This window comes from Prionailurus bengalensis, chromosome E4, assembly GCF_016509475.1.
Source record: "Prionailurus bengalensis isolate Pbe53 chromosome E4, Fcat_Pben_1.1_paternal_pri, whole genome shotgun sequence".
NCBI lineage: Eukaryota > Metazoa > Chordata > Mammalia > Carnivora > Felidae > Prionailurus > Prionailurus bengalensis.
In genome coordinates, this window is record NC_057360.1 from 35,948,296 (window position 1) to 35,965,650 (window position 17,355).

The following is a 17,355-nucleotide window of genomic DNA, read 5'->3' on the forward strand; positions in this document are numbered from 1 at the left end:
CTTACGGAGGCTCGATTTGTTGTCTTCAATAAAATAGCTAACAAACAACAAGTTTTTGTAAAAATGCTTCCACCCTTGTCTGCAACTTTGTCACCGGGCTTTTCTCGGTACATTTGTAAAAGGTCCAGTAGTGTGTCTATGCAGTTTTCTACATGGTAAACTGCTGCAGTGGTTTTCTCATACTTGAAGAGAACAGAAAGAAAGCAAAAGTTATAATAAATGCATATGCTCTTAGAAAGAGCCCAAGCGGAAAGAAAGCTTAGGACCAACTTTTTGGACTATCTACAGCCAGTGCAAGGGACTTCATGAAATGAATTTTTGATAGTACTATCATTTCTGAATCCATTTTATATGCATATCTGTATTGCAATTTTTCTCTTCCCACCTACTTTAAAGTGCCATAAAATGTGAATCAAATCTAGAATCCCTGAACATGAACACCTTGAAGTAAATAAAAACAAACTCAAAAACAGGGCAATTTTAGTGAGAATCTCTCAGGAAAAACAGAACTTATCTGTGATAGTTAATCATAGGGTAAAATACTGATAAAGGCTAAGATTTAATTAGTTACCCTACTGCATGCTTCTTGAGAGGAAGATGCACTTGCTTTAAAATAAAATAAAATGAGGGGCGCCTGGGTGGCGCAGTCGGTTAAGCGTCCGACTTCAGCCAGGTCACGATCTCGCGGTCTGTGAGTTCGAGCCCCGCGTCAGGCTCTGGGCTGATGGCTTGGAGCCTGGAGCCTGTTTCCGATTCTGTGTCTCCCTCTCTCTCTGCCCCTCCCCCGTTCATGCTCTGTCTCTCTCTGTCCCAAAAATAAATAAACGTTGGGAAAAAAAAAAAAAATGAATTTGAAACTAGTAAATTTAGGAGATATTTTTCCTGCCTCAATTATCTCCTTGTATCACTAGATTCATATTGAAATTTGCCTGGGAACAAATCATGTGAAGGATACTAAGACAAAAATAACAACAAAACAATATTAGCAGTTAACATTTATTGGGCACATCTATGTATGAAGCACATTATATATATTGACTCACTTTATCCTCACAATAACATTATGAGGTAGATACTATTACTTTATCCATTTTACAGTTAAAGAACATGAAGCACAAAGAGGCTAAGTAACCTAAAGTAAGCTGCAGAGCTATGATCTGAACACTGGTGTTCTTAACCACTCCTTCTCAGAAAGAAAATACTGGATAAAGTGCTCTAAGTTGTGGCTGAAGGGTTGGTTGGGGAAAATAAATTTGTCATCTCAAGACTTTTGATTACATGCATTTATAGTTTAGTACAGATATCTGCCACCAGTCCAACGCCAAAAACGTAAATTCTAATACCTATACAGAGTATGACATACAGGGTAACTAAGCTGAAGCAATATCTTAATCATGTTTTGCCAGACATGATTGTAAGAGGTTCTACTGCTTTGATACAATGCAGTGAATAAGAACACCAGTTCTAGAGGTGGACAAAAAATGGATCCAAATTCAGCCCTACCACTTATCACATTCAAGTGCTGAGGCAGGAGGCTTAATTTCTATAAGGATTACTATTCCTTCTCTATTAAACAAGAATAACATGAACTGCCTCAGAGGATATTGTTAAGAACTAAATTAAATGATGCATGAAAAACACTAGCGCATCGTAAGTACTCGATAAATGTTAGTAATCATTATTATTAATATCATAAAGACAAGAAATAAAATCATAAGAAATTAGTGTTTCTATGCATAATTATGTTAATGCATTAAACATTTCCCCCACCTAAGACTCTTGCACACAAATTAATTCTAACTTGGCGATCTAAATTCCAGTGGTGAGCAAGCACGAACTTAATTTGCTGGATCAGATTTCTTGACCAATGAACAACTCATTATCAAAATGTTACTACCTTAGCGACATTAAGCAAGACTTGCACAGAGTATCTGATGACTTCCATACAAGGAACACTACGATTGCAACTTCGGATCAAAACAAATATTTTAGAAACTGCTCCACTCTGGGCCATGTTCTCACAGCAAAGTGGAGACAATCTAGTAACTACCTCTGAAAGGAGGAGAAAAAAAAAGAGAGAGAAATAAATTCACAGCAACAACATGAAGTTTTAGCTAATATTGTATTATAACACTCTTTGCACACTCAACGGTAAAAATGCATTTCTAACCTCATACAAGATATTGTTAAAACAAACTAACCTAGGTGCTTTAGAGCCTCAAGAATAGCAGAAAGGTGCTTATATGTCAAAAGATAATGAAGTGCAAGAGCAGTTCTTTTGTAGAGTTTGTTTTCTTCTCGAATCTCCCTATTAACAAGTTGAAGACTTAGTCGTATAGCTTTAATTTTTGTACCATCATTTTTCTTCCTCCAAGAGTATCCTCTCCATAATGCCTTAAAGAGACAAAACACAGTGATTGTAAGATTACAATCCATGATGTTTTGAATTTATATTTATAACTATTTCTACAAAACAAGTATTTTCAGTAAATTCATATGATGTAATCAGACACTTTGCAAATAAAATCTCAAGTCAGGTTCTAATAAATAGCAAAATCAATTTTTCTGGAAAGAAAAATATATATCATGTTCCCGTATATAACCTGAAGCATCATTCACTGACCAAAGATATCTAAGTCTATTTTAAATGCTAAGGTATTTTTTCATGTCTTCATCATAAATGTCTCTAGGGAAATCTGAAAATAAAGGGCTTAGCAATGACATAGCATTTATGAGTTATTTTATTGGTGAACCTCAGCTTTTTAAAATATATGTGGCTGTGTTTTTAACACGTTAGATGTCTCACGTAGGTGAATTATAAACCAGAGTCTGGAACTAACATCGTAATGTTTTCAGTTACCTGAATTTTAGTGATTCCATTATTAATTTTTTCTTTTTTTTTACGGAGGAGAAAACGGCGTACTGCTTTCTGTATTACTGATGCAGCTCTATTTTGCTGGCTCATATGTTCTTGAAGTTCACGCTGACTTTTTATGACACTATGACATTTCTGAGCAAACCTCTTTTGCTGTAATCTTGTTCGAAACCATCTCTGTTTAAAACATTAGAGGCTTTGTTTTTTTTTACTTCAGGTTTTTAAAATAAATAAATACATACATACACATGCATACATAAATGAAATAAATAGAACATTAGATTGATATCTTTCAATCCTCCCCAGTGGCATTACTTCTCCACTCCAACTGGTACAAATCCTCTGGCACTCACTGAGCGGGGGCAGGGTGTGAATTTAACCCTGTACAACATGGCCTTCATTTCATAATTTATATAAATTCTATCAAGCTGTATGTGTTCTTCTGCAATTTGTTTTCTAACTCAGTATTTTATATGTAAGTATATGTTAATGTATACAGATTTCTTACCCAGAATACATAAAAACCTATAAATCATAAGAAAAAAGAAGATGCAAAAGAGAAATGGGCAAAGTATATGGAAAAAACAACCCATATATACCATACATTAAGAAAAAGCACACAATACACAGATAATAATTTGAATAGTCAACACACGAAAGATTTTTTAGAACTGCTTGCAATCAAAGGAAATCCAAAGCAAAAATGAGATACAATTTGCCATTCATCAATACAGCAAAACCCAGAGTCTTTTAATGCTGTGTGTTGGCAAGAATGTAGAAAAACAGGTACTCTCAGACTTTGCTACAAGTATAAATGAGTACAATTATTTCAGAAAATAATTCATAGCTTTATTCCTGTATCATAAAACATCAACCTATTTCTAGCCCATCAAGCCATCCTAAATATGTCATCCTAAAGCAAAAGGCTAAATATTATATGATCTTAGCATAAGGTATTTTGAAATTATTTATTAAAATAAAAAATTCATAACAAAAATTTTACCACATAGTTTTACTGCAAAGGAAAAGCCAACCTGAACACAGATGACTGAATTAACCTGCTTCTTAGCATTCTTCATAACCATGTGAAGTTTATATGCTCTTTGAATTCTAAGAGCAGACAGGTGACAATATGCAGCTGCTGTGAAGTGAAGAAGCCTAATTTTGGTTCTCTGTTCTGAAATCTAAAAGAGAAATAAAAAATTAACCACACATTTGACTCTTAAGACAATCGATCAGTGTTTATTTTTGTATATCCTCCATACTGAATTATATAAATTAGCAATAATAAATTAACTTTTAATTACTGAAATTATTTACATTGATGGAACTCAAAGTGATTATAATCTTTTACTATACAATATTTCCAAATGTGTACCCCCTAACTCAGAGTATAAAAAAGCAAAATTATATTTTGGGCACTTTACTAAAGAACAGCAATTTAATTTAACTGGACTACACAATAACAGTAAATAAAGCTTTCAATGTACTAACTATAATATGAGAAGTCTATGAATACAATACTCACAAAAATGTTGGGAGAACTGTTGGCGACGGTGATAGTAAGTCAGACAAAATTATCTGAGTGGATTTCTCCAGTTATTAGACAGTCTAGCACAAATCTAGCACAAGACTCTTTGCAGCAAAACCTCTCTATAGTGGCCTTTAGACCTCTAATTTGTATTTAATGAACACAGTAGAAGAGATGTCTCCTTTTTAATTTCAAATTTAAGTATTTTGTCTTTGACAGCGTTTTGCATATTGACGCCAAAAACGTTGTGACCTCCCCAGGAGGGACTCTTTCTTGCTGAAGATGTGGAAGTTATCACAGAAAACAGTAGCTAACAACACCTCAGAGTTGCTGGGTGGTAGCAAAAGGCTACTTGAATGACAACCTCCTTCACATTTGGAGCTCCTCCCTCATCCTTCTTTCAGTTCCTTTGTTAAGATTCATTACAAGAAAAAAATTAGTTTGCATTTTTGGTGAGCATCTATGAGAAACAGGCTCATAAAACAAAAATCTATAGCAACCAGTGATCTTGTTATAGGCCTCTGCAGAAGCTGAGAGGTTATATTGGTTATATTATTAGTTCTGAAATTATTCTCCAAAATCTAAAATTTCTTAACACAATTTAACACCACATACCTTCATTTCTTAAGACTGAGGTATTCTACTTAAAAATACTTACTCTTTTCCTTACTAACCAACCGCGCACTAGTGCTTGTAGAACAACTGTAGATTTTTTTAATTCGACATATTTTATCCTTTCACACTTCCCGGCCTTCCTGGCTCGTATATATCTCTGTATGGTCAAAGCGGCAGACTTCTGCCGAAGAAAGACCTGCCTTCCTTTGTATCTTCTAAAATTCGCTTGAATCAGACAAGCAGCTTGATGTCTCTACAAGGAAAAAATTTGTGAGTGACTTAACAGAAAGGAATAATTTCAACCCACTGGAGGCTTTTGAATTTCTCAATGAAAAATGAGATGGTGTAATTATGATTTTTTTTTTACATTTTTAGCTTAAGAATGTCATATTTCATATATAAGGTGACTGTATGTAATTTCTACAGCTAAAAATTAGGTTTTTATGAAGGTGCAAGCCAAGGTCAATAGATATCTGGTGGTCTTTCCCTCTCATCTTCCTGATACTTCTCATTGTGAGGGAGAAAAGGACTAATATTACCAAAGGACAAATAGATTTAATAAAAGTGCTAGCAATATAGAGAACAGAATGGGCATTATAAACAACTACCAGGGAAGCTGTCTGTTGCTTTGAGAACCAAAGACTACATCTCAGAACCAGCACATCTTAGACTCCTCGATTATATAACATCTTGACAACTAATTCTAAGAAACCTAAAGGAGTATGTAAATTAAAATGGGCACTAGTTCTGTTTTACAACATAGATTCGCCACCAACTAGCTGGATGACGTTGGGCAAGTCAATTTACCTCTCTAGACCTCAGTTTCCTCATTTGTAAAATAAGAATACTAACGACTTCAATTAATAATCACTACACCAGAGGGTTTTTATGAGGATCAAATTAGTAAATATACACTAGTAGGCATAATAATAATAGCTATAAAATAATAGTGAATATTACATCGAAATTTACAAATAAAATTTTAATTTTGCTTTCTTTAATAAAAGACTATAGGTACTGCAGCTATTCTAAAACTTTGATGTTAAATATTTTGAATAGGCCACCAATTGTAGTTTAAAAAATTTTTATTGTTTGACTTATAGTAGACAAAATATGCTACATCTATTATGACTCTCTCCAAATAAATTATTTACTCTAAAATTTACTTCAAACTTGGGTTTCAGAATAGTTTTTAAATATAAATATACAAATTAATATATTCATAAAATGTATTTTTAAGGGTGAATATAATTTTTAATTGACTGCAATGACGTGTTTAAAATAAATGTATAGCTAACAAAAAAAACCAATTCCTTTTGTTTTCTTTCCTAAAATGGCTCTTTGCAAATGAGCTTTTTTTCCCCTTCTTTACCTACTTTTATCATTAAGAAGTGCTCATGAGCTATTCTTCCAGAAAGCATAGCTCTCCATTTTCTCTGAATGATAATTGTTGATGCTCTCATATTCAAAAACCTAAAAAGTAGGTATTGGAAAGCAATTACAAATTTCTTTAATTTACTCAGTAAGTATTTATTGCCCCCCCCCCACTACTTAATACTAGAGAAAGAAAAAATAAGAAAGGCAATGAAAGAAAAAAAGAAAGTGGAAAAGAACAATTTATACTTTAATTCTAGCAATCAGAATTCTACACACACACACACACACACACACACACACGAACTGACACAATGAAAAATAAGTTTTGCAATTGGCAATGTTCGTAGCAAGAAATATGAATTTCTAGAATGAGAAAGAACTCCAACCAGGATGAAAAGAAAGTACAATTATCCAGACCTACACAAAGCCTAAATAAAGGGGATGCTGACAGAAGTAACGGCAGAGTCTAAAATCTGGGTCCATATTGCAAGTGAGTCTTTGAGCAGATAGGAGCGGGTCACAAAAAGAACTTGGGAGATTAGAACAGCATCAGGCAAATGAGAAATGGAAATTTGTTTGAAAGGGAAGCCAGGTATCGTACAAATATCTGAAAAGAAATGTTCTGTAAGGAGAACTAGAGAAAAACTTAAAAACTAAGGGCCAGAGATTAAACGTTAGGGGCCAACATAGCAGTAACACATAAAAATTGAGAATGGATTTAACTTACATCATGTTGCCACATTTCTTAGAAAATAAAGCTGAGCACCAATGAGAAAAACTCAAGATTTTGGTACAGGAAACTTAGGTACTACTGGTCCTTAACAGCTGATAGCAGCAACTATATCTTTATATGGTAAGCACTGAGCTTCCACCCGTGGAATTTATCAAGAAACTCTTCTAACATTAGAGTCTCTCCTAAAACAATCTTTAAAACTATCACTGATATAATAATTCATCAATTCTGGTAACTGGGGGAAAATTCTTACACTGTGAAATAAAAAAAATAATATAATCTGATAAGAGTTTCAGAAAATGTGTTTCAAAGAAATGAACTAGGAACAGGAAAATACAATGAACAAAAATAAGTTGGTAATTAGGTCTTCATTAAAGTAAAATAGGGGGGCTAATATAAAGTAAAAAGAGAAAAAGAAAAAGAAAAAAGAAAAATGATTGTATCAAGGCTCTATCTCAAAAAATAAGAGTCTTATTTTGTTTCATCAGTGGAGATAACACTAACAAAAGAAACCATACAAGCTAGGCGTAGCAAATATTTAAAAGACAAAGAAATAAGCAGTATGATTTTATATAAAGACTTAGCTACCACACACACAGATCCTCATACTCCCCTAACACAGCTATGATACATTACCGTGTTCTCTCCAGTTTGGTATAGAAACAACCTTGAATGACTTTAACAGCTTTTAATATAGCTAGATATTCTTTACGTGCTTTCCAAGACCTATACCAGGCTTGAATCTTGCAAGCAGCTTTCACTTTACATAAATACTTCCTGGCTTTATAGCTCCTCCACGCAGCCTATTAAATACATAAATATAAAAAATATGCAAGGAGATGTATTTTTTTATTGTTGTTAATTGAAAAAAAAATCAGTATTAAAGATACCTAATGTAATGCCAAGTAGACAAAAATCAATTGCAGAAATACAGTCATATGATGACTCTTCTATTAGGCTCATTCATTCCTGACATAAATGAGCCCCCTGAAACAGTGCGGCTTACCACAGTGAACACCTATTATATGCTTTATCACATGTACCCTGGCTGGCTGACAGCTAAGCCTAATATAACCTTAACAAATATTCCTAAATTTTAATATGTGTATAATGTCTGAAAAGCCAGATGCGTGCATTGTCCTTACTATCTCAATCCGTTTGGAAGAACAGAAAGCAAAGGAACACACTAACTACTTATTGGGAAGGAACAGGAATCTCTCCTACCTCCCACCCACCTCCCTCACATGTATCCCGGGTTTTGTGTCCAGGCTGCAGCAAAATCCTGAGAGCAACTATCTGTCTGAGGACTATCAGTTTTTCCAATTTCTGCAACCTTGCAGCTGACTACATGTGTGAGTGACAGCTATAACCTATTAAGCCCTTCGCACTAAGCACTATTAAAACCTTATAATAACATAGGTAGATATTTAATCTAGAGACGAGTAAACAAGGCCCAAAGAAATTGAGTAACTTGTTGATGTGCAGGTAATAAGTGGAAGAAGTACCTTTATTCTTTACAAATATCTTGTGAGATGATTATTAAGATCTCTATTTGACAAAACAGAAATCAACGTTGACGAAGAAGAGACTTGCTACACCACAAGGCCAGTAAGCGACAGAGTCAAGATCCGAACCCAAGTCTTGACTCCAAACAAATACTGCAGCCACAATCTACATGGGGATCAAGCTCCAAATTCAGCTGACAAGCAAGAATTACTCTTGTGATGTCCTTAACTTACTCAGAGCATATTATATATGGCTTTTATGTAAACAAACCCGAACACCAACATATTGGTATTCACAGTAGGAGCCAGGCATCAGTATTTCTAAAAATTCTAAGTGATTTCAATGTACACTAAAGTTTGAGACCATGAAGGATATGTTAAAAACCAGACGTGTAAAGTGTAATTTTTAAACGTAATCATGTATGAGAAAAAATAGTCAAAATTTCCTAAGATTGTTACTGTGGCTTTTCTGTCATTTCAACTGAATATAACCCTAACTAACACATCTAGTTAACATATTTCAACCCTTAACTTCTTGGCAGCATTTGGAATTTGAGCATTCGTTTCTTCTTCCCTCAATCCTTGGTTTCTTGATACTATAAATCTTTCAGTTTTCTTGTTCCCTCTTACTACCATGTGTTGGCTTCTCCTCTCAATGTTCTCACATGTTGACGTTCTTCAGTGTTGGAGTCCCCAGCACTCTCCACATTACTCTCCACATTACTCTCCACATTACTCTCCACTCTCCACATTACTCCTACGTGATCTCATCACTCCATGACTTCAGCGATGCTATGTATGCCAATAATGTAGAAGTCAAATTCCGAAATCTGTACTACTCTACAAACACAGCCAGCTGCCTTGCTAGACACTTCAACTTCATCATGTGCCTCAAACTGCACACCTCATCAATCTTCCAGTCTGCTCCTCTCTGCTGCCTCTGTCAGCGAATGGTAGCATCTGCTGTTATTTAAGTCGCGCACGTGGCTTGAAAACTCGTTTAGGTTCTATGTGATGCAAGTACTACGCCCTCCACTCAAAAGAATCCTTGCAATCCCACTGCCACCACTAAACTATCTTTCACCTGACCTACTGCCAACAGCCTCCTGGCTGGTCTCTCTGCTTCTAGTCTTGCTCCCCTTCCAGTCCCTCTTCCACATTACTGTCAGAGCAATTATTTTCAAAATAAAAATATGATTCTGGTCTTCTTTTTAAACTCTTCTAGAACTTCTTTTAACCTGATGGAAAAAGACTACCCTTCTATATCTTACAAAGCTATCCACAATCTCACTCCCTCTATTGCCATCCTGGTCTCCAATCACTCTTTTCACAGTACTACCCACACTCTCGCTCTAGTTTTTGAACTCCCTGTTATCTCCTACAACTAGAATGTTCCTTGGATATATTTTAGTGGGCTCTTTCCAATTCATTCTTGAGCATAACATCTCAATATATGTATAATTTAATATATTATACATATGCATGTTAATATAATGTATATGTAATCTATAAATATTATACATATACATATTAATATAATGTGTATATATATGTTATATGTAATAATAATAATTATTATTATTATTAAATACCAGACGTGGTATTTATGTGGTGAAATAGAATGAAAAAAATAATATAAAATTGCTTTGGAAACCAGAAGTGCTAAATGCTCTGAATAAACGACACAGGCCTATCTAGCTTAAGTAGGTCTTATTAGCAGATTGTTAGAGGGATAAAATTATAGCATTTGGCCTAAACTTGGCCAAATATCACTTTACCTTAGCTTAAATTTCTCACTTAAAAAATAATTTTACTCAAAAGAGTAAAACTATAATCAAACTATATTCTCAAAAAATTAACACCCACTGAAATGCAACAAGCGTAGAGCGATCATGTCCAGAGGAATTCTAGTTCTGCACTGTCTTAGCTGAATTATTAGTTCCCTTTTCCCACTCTCAAAAACGTTCCATTTTGGAAGAAAAGTGAAATGGTCATGTAAACTAAGTATTATGTTTTATGATCTGCTTAAACCCATTTTATAAATCTAACAAATGCTGGTTAAGGAAAGAATGCAAGCGTTACATTTAAATGTACAAGTACCTGGATTTTTATGGTGCTATCCTTAATTTTCTGAAACTTTCGTTTCTGTATAAATCCTCTTGTTCTAGCTTGAATAATGATAACACTGCTCCTAACATGTAAATATGCTTCTCTTTGAGGTTTTGCAGACAAAAAGCCTCTGTGGTGATTTTGTAAAACCGATGCTGCTTTCCTATACAATAAAAACTGCTTTCTTGCTTGCCATGTCCTGAAATACTGCTGTAGGGTTACAGCAGCTCTTTTCTGCTGGACAAATCTTCTCCGATACACAGCCATCTGAAGGAAGGACTGAATTCGTAGCGCAGCATGCTTCTGTGTTTCCAATATTTCTGTGGCCGTTTTACAAAAAGCTTTTTGAATCGTTCCTGCAGCCCTGCCCTGGGAATGACACTCTGCCTCCTGTGAACAAGCAACTAGAGAAGCTCTATGCCACTTCTGAATCCTAAGTGCTGAGCTTTGCACAGCTTCATACGGAGTTTCAGTTCTGTGGCGGCAGAACGCAGATCGCTTCTCAATGGCTGCCATCTTTGCCTCAGATAGGTTTTTCAATTGCTGTCTAACTTTCATGCCTCTAAAAGCAGCCTGAATAATTCGTACAGATTTCTGGAGTGCTAAGAAATTTTTTCTTTCCGTTTTCACCCTGACGTATGACCTATAATAATACTGTATAAGAACAACGGCAGTTTTCTTTGCCCGATAATCAAGTTTGGCCCTATGCATTCGGTAGAGTGACTGAATTAGGGTGGCAGCCAGGTGCATACGCTGGATATCCTTTCGGACCTTAAAGCCTCTGTAGGAAGACTGTATACAAATGACCGCTTGGGTACGCACTGCAGTTAGTGCTCTGTATCTCCTCTGAACAAAGACTACTTTTGCTCTGAAGTGCAGATAATGCTTCCTTACTTTGGAGGCCTTAAGATGCTTCTGAAGAACAGTAGCGGCCTGATGCTGCTCCTGAATCTGTTTCCTTATGATCATGTCCTGGAAATCTGCCTGAACACAGGCCGCTACTTTCCTAAGTGCATCGTGTTGAAGTGCTTTCCTCTTCTTTGCTCTATATATTTTTTGGATTACTTTTGTGGCCCACTGAGTCTTTCGGTAAAAAAGATACTGTCTATACATTCGATATGTGCTTTGTATTATGATAGCAGCTCTGTGTTTTTCTCTTAACAGCTGTCTTGCTTTCATTCCCTTATATGCAGCCTGAATGACCAAAGCAGAATGTCTTTGTCGGACATAATTTTCTCTTTGCAGTTTTGCAGCTCTGTATATTCGGTAATGTTGCTGAATTAGAATTGAGGCATGTTTCCAAGCCTGAAAGGTAACATACGTCCTGTGCATTCTGTAAGTGGCCTGGATGAGAGCTGCAGCCCTGTGCATCGCCTGAACCTTCTTCTTTGCCATCAGTCTTTGGTAAGATGACTGGATTGTAATGACCGCCTTTTGTACTTTCAAGAATTGATGCAAGTGACGCCTGGCACACGTGGTGGCCCGATATCTCCTCTGCACAAAAACAGCAGCTTTTTTGAGAGAAACAAATCTTTTCCTTACCACTAAACCCCTAAACCTGCTCTGAATAAGCACGGCAGAGGAATGCATCATTTTCAAATGCCTTCTCGCTTTCATACCCCTAAATGCAGCCTGAAGAATCAGGGCAGAATGTCTTTGTCCGAGATAACGTTGTCTCTGCAGTTTGGCAGCCCTGTTCGCTTGGTGTCGCTGCTGGATTACAACGGAGGCTTGTCTCACGGCCTGGTACCTCACGTGTGCTCTGTGCATTCTGAAAGCTGCCTGGATGACAGTGGCAGCCCTGTGCATCTCTTGCATCTTTTTCCTTACCACCCAACCTCTGTATGATGACTGGAGTGTAATGACCGCCTTTTGTAACCGCAGGAATTGTTGTAAGTGATGCTTTGCACAAACAGTTGCACGGTATTTTCTCTGAACCCAAAGAGCGGTTTTCCTGAGAGACAGAAATCTTCTTCTCATCTTCAGAGTTCTAAATCTCCTCTGAATCAGAGTTGCAGCTAAATGCATCATTCTTAAATGTCTTCTAGCTTTCATCCCCCTAAAACCAGCCTGAATGCATATGGCAGAATGCCTTAATTTGTTATACCTTTGAAATTGTACGTTTCTCTCCTTCACTGCCCGGTACCTCTGCTGTACTGTTTGTGTTACCTTCTTTAACTTATTAAAATACGTTTGCTGTCTGTATCTTCTGTAACAGGACTGAATGCGTATTGCTGCATTCTGCATCTTCCTGAGAGTCTGTCTAACTCTTACTCCTCTAAAACTTGCCTGAAGAACAGTAACAGCTTTCAAAATTGTCAGGTACTTTGCACGCTGAATTTTACCTTGACAATATGCTCTGTATCTTACCTGAATGAGGACAGCTGCTGTTCTCATTTTGTGGTATCTTACTTTTGCTTGATGCATTTTAAACATGGCTTTAATGAAAGTGGCTGCCACGTGCATGTGTTGAATACGTCTTCTCACTCTAATACCTCTAAAAACAGCTTGAATTTTAACTGCTGTCTTCTTTAAATTAAGATATTCCTTACGTTGACGGTTTGCAATTTTGATATTTCGATACCATCTCTGAATTAGAACAGCAGAAGCTCTGTAGGTTGCATAGTTTTTTTTGGCTTTGTAAGCTCTATATGTAGACTGTATAGCGACTGCCGCTTTGTTGTACTCCTTTATTTTTTTTCTTACTCTCATACTTCGGTAAGCAGACTGTATGATGACTATGGCCGCTTTGGTTTTCAGATACAACTGACGCTGTCTCCTTCCAATCCTGTACGCCCTATAATACATTTGAATCAGATGAGCAGCTTTCTTCATGATGTCCCACTTCTTTTGCTGCACATGCATTCTGTAGTATGACTGTATGATGACAGCACATTTGTGCTGCTTTCGAATCTGCCTTCTCACTATTTTTCCCTTCCATGTAGACTGAAGCATCAGTGCTGCGTTACGGAGTTCAGTGTATTCCATACGTTGCTTCTTTCCCGCGCTCCATGCTCTCAGATGTTGCTGGATGACTAATGCTGCTGTTTTGAACAATCTGAACTGTTTCTGGGCTTGGGCCATTCTAAAAGCAGACTGAATCCTCACTGCAGCTTGAAGTTCCCTTCTGATCTGCGTTCGAACTTTCCAGCCACGATAAGCAGATTGGAGAGAAATCACAGCTGCCTTTGTCTCTAAAAATTGCATTCTTACATCACGAACAGTCCTGTATGTCCTGTACCATCTCTGAATCTTGATAGTAGACTGAAGCACATACTGATATTTCTTCCTTTTACTATAGCCTCTAAAAGCAGTTTGAATTTTAAGAGCAGCTATAGATTGCTGTTTGATTAGCTGGCGTACTTTATAACCTCTGTAAGCTGCCTGCACACAAGTAACTGCTCTTTTAACTTGCAGGAAGTTCTTCCTCTGACTGACCTGTGCTTTGTAAGCGCGATAGTAATACTGAATGACAACAGCTGCTTTATACATTTCCAGGTAGTGCTGCCGCATCTTTCTCATTCTGAAATAAGATTGTAGTGAAACAGCAGCTTTTCTCTGTGACCTCATCTGCTTTCGAACCAGGTGACCTCTAACAAAAGCTTGCAGTTTGATACAAGATTCCCGCATCTGGACGTATTCTTCTCTCTTTAGTGCAGCCACTTTTATGGACCGGTACCATTGCTGGATAAATAGTGTGGCTGCTCTCAGATGTAAATACTGTTTACGAGTCTGTTTCATCTTGACAATTGACTGTAACTTTACTGTAGCATGTTTCAGTCTCAGAAATTTTTTTCTGGAAATATAAGCTCTATAATATGATTGAATTTTTATAATGGATGTGAGGATGTGAATAAACTTTCTCCTGGCTTGCATCCCTCTATATGCAGACTGTAGAACAATGACAGCAGAACGGGTTTTCTGGTAAGATGCTAGAGCTCTCTTGGCTAAAATAGAAGCTCGAAGATGAATCTGAATTATAAGGGCAGCTTTCTTTATCTTCTTATATTTCTGTAATTGCTGATGCATTCTTACTTGTGCCTGCAATTTGATAGTAATTTTCTTAAGGTTTAGAAATCGAAATCTGTCTCGTCTCATTCTCCAGTATGACTGAAAAACACAAGCAGCTCTAATTTGTCTGTGTAAATTACGAGCTTTCATCCCTCTGAAAGCAGCCTGTAGTTGAATGGCTGCAGCCCGTTTCTGCAAATAGTTGGCGCGCTCAGTCTTTCCTTTCAGATGTGCTCTGTAGAACTTTTGGATAGTCAGTATAGCCTCTTTTCTTCTTTTATATGACTTTTGGGCTTGAAGGCACCGAAACCTTGTCTGAATGATAACAACACAAGATCTAAGGTGAATATATTTCCGTAATTCTTTGTGCATTCTATACCATGACTGTATGACAACAGCAGATTTTTCTTCTTTAGCTCGTTTCCTGACATGCCATTCTCTAAAAGCTCTTTGCAATATTATTGTAGCTTTTATTTGTAATTGCATTTTATGTTGCTTCCATCTTCTGAACACAGACTGGATTATAAGAGATGATGATTTTAGCAACTCATATCTCTGTTGATCATGTTTCCTTCTTAAATAAGCAAGCCAATGTCTCTGAATTGTAACTGTAGCCCAAAGATATCGTTTGTAAGAAGTAACTGCTATTATCATTCTTATCCTAGATTGCAGGATGACTGAATAATACTTCAATTTCAGAAATTGTTTTCTAGTGGAATATCTTCTCCAATACCTCTGAAATGTAAGAAAGGACACAAAGTAAAACAGACATAACTTTCTATACTTAACACCTCTGCAAGTATTTTTCCTAACATTTTGCTTAAAAATAAATAAGTTAAATTAAAAAAACAATATATTTTTGGAAATTACTTGTCTCTTGTTTTTGTTTATGTTTGTAGTTATGTAGTTTCTATATTGACACAGCTGTAGTCAATTCAGAAATCATGATCTCAATCTTAATGGTATTTATATTGCATCTGTATTTCAGAAACATAAGAAATATAAGCAAGTTTATGTTCTATTAGAATAACATATAAGAAACAGTCAAAATAAAATTATAGTGACATTCTGCTATCTATTGATTCTAAGTAATTTCCTATAAATATACCTTTAGATTTTGTATTTTCTCCTTAATATCAAGACTGCTAAGCTATCTGGTAATGATTGGAAACTGTTTACGTGATGGACCCTGTTCAGGTCTAATAGTTTAAACACAGGAATTTGAGAAACAAGTGAGCCAGATCACTCTCATTTTTCTCATTAAAAATAAAATTACTTCTTCCCAAATTTTGGAATTATAGACTCACGGTCAAAAAGTAGTATTCTGAAAAGATCTGAGAAATGACAAACTGTTTATCTCTTGAATAGCCAAGGTTGCTTCCTTCTCATACCACCCACAGTCCCTAATTCCTTCGTCAGGGTGAGGGTTGGGGAAGAATTCCCTACTGCAGATGAATTTTCCTTACACATAAGGAAAACATTTTAGGGGCGAGGTACCTCTGTTTCCATTAGCACTGCCCATTGTTATGCACCTGTGCTTGGTCCAAGCACACCCACCCATGGGTGAGGAGAGTTAGGGACCCTCTAAGATTTTTCAACAGACACTGCCTTATTCCTTTACTATGTGTCAATTGTGGTTCTGTTTCTACTCTTCAGTCTGATGAGAAATAATGTGTACAGCACATTATTTCTCTTACTATAAAGAGATGCATAAATAATTAAAACATAAGTAAATTACAGAATATTAGAGACTGAAAGTTAAACCACAGTTAAACTCAACACTAATGAATATCACAAATTCAATAATGTAGAATAAAAGAATTTACATTGTTTGCACCCATCTAGATAAAATTAAAAAAAAAAAACAGGCATGACAAAATGATAGAGTTTAAAGATGTGTAGAAAAAAGGCATGATTAGCATATATTAGAATAATGGTCACTTTGGGCTGGGGTGAGGAAGCTAATGGACTGAGAAATGGCTTCTGAGAAGCTGACAATATTCTATTTCTTGACCTAGGTGGTGGTTACATGGGTATTCACTTTGTGAAAAACTATCAGGCTCTACATTTGTGTTTTGTGCAATTTTCTATGAGTAATATTTCACATTTAAAATGGTTCAAAAAAGATAATTTGTTAAATCAGAATCCTTCACTTATCAACAGTAGTAGCCAGACACAAAAATTTCCGACTTTATAAAATATAAAATTATGGGGTGAAGCTTCAATGACATTTACATAGGGCAAATTTAAATAGTACACCTCTCCGATGTTATCAAAATAGAATCTAATATCAAAACCTCACACGAAGATATGTGGAATGGAATATGTCTATTATGTAAAGTAGATATGTTAAAAATTTTTTCTAAGCAGGAAACTAACATAGGCATTCTATATATAGATTATAAGTAATATTTCATTATATACCAACTAAGTGGGCTACAGAGGAAAATGCACACATTTATCCCAAAAGAAGTTTCCAGGACTCATAGTAAAGATTAAAAAAAGAGCGTGGTAGAGTTTGTGGACATACAAAGTAAAATGGTACAGTGGGTCAGCATGTCCCATGGAGAAGACTGCAAACCTCTAATATAAAACAAAG

At 36.0% G+C, this 17,355-nt stretch overlaps 1 protein-coding gene across 4 annotated transcripts in view; it reads right to left on the reverse strand.

Annotated features, from left to right (window-relative positions):
* ASPM (assembly factor for spindle microtubules) overlaps positions 1-17,355 on the reverse strand; it is a 53,789-nt gene that overhangs the window by 6,357 nt on the left and 30,077 nt on the right. For 2 of the 4 annotated variants that reach the window (XM_043569083.1, XM_043569082.1), the window contains exons 18-26: positions 10,737-15,491; positions 7,768-7,934; positions 6,398-6,494; positions 5,065-5,274; positions 3,910-4,059; positions 2,861-3,052; positions 2,202-2,394; positions 1,898-2,052; positions 6-182 (exon numbers count right to left, since the gene is read on the reverse strand). In XM_043569083.1, the coding sequence (XP_043425018.1) occupies positions 6-182; positions 1,898-2,052; positions 2,202-2,394; positions 2,861-3,052; positions 3,910-4,059; positions 5,065-5,274; positions 6,398-6,494; positions 7,768-7,934; positions 10,737-15,491 (6,096 nt within the window). The remainder of the gene's footprint in view (positions 1-5; positions 183-1,897; positions 2,053-2,201; positions 2,395-2,860; positions 3,053-3,909; positions 4,060-5,064; positions 5,275-6,397; positions 6,495-7,767; positions 7,935-10,736; positions 15,492-17,355) is intronic. The other 2 variants (XM_043569085.1, XM_043569084.1) reach the window with 1 other exon arrangement.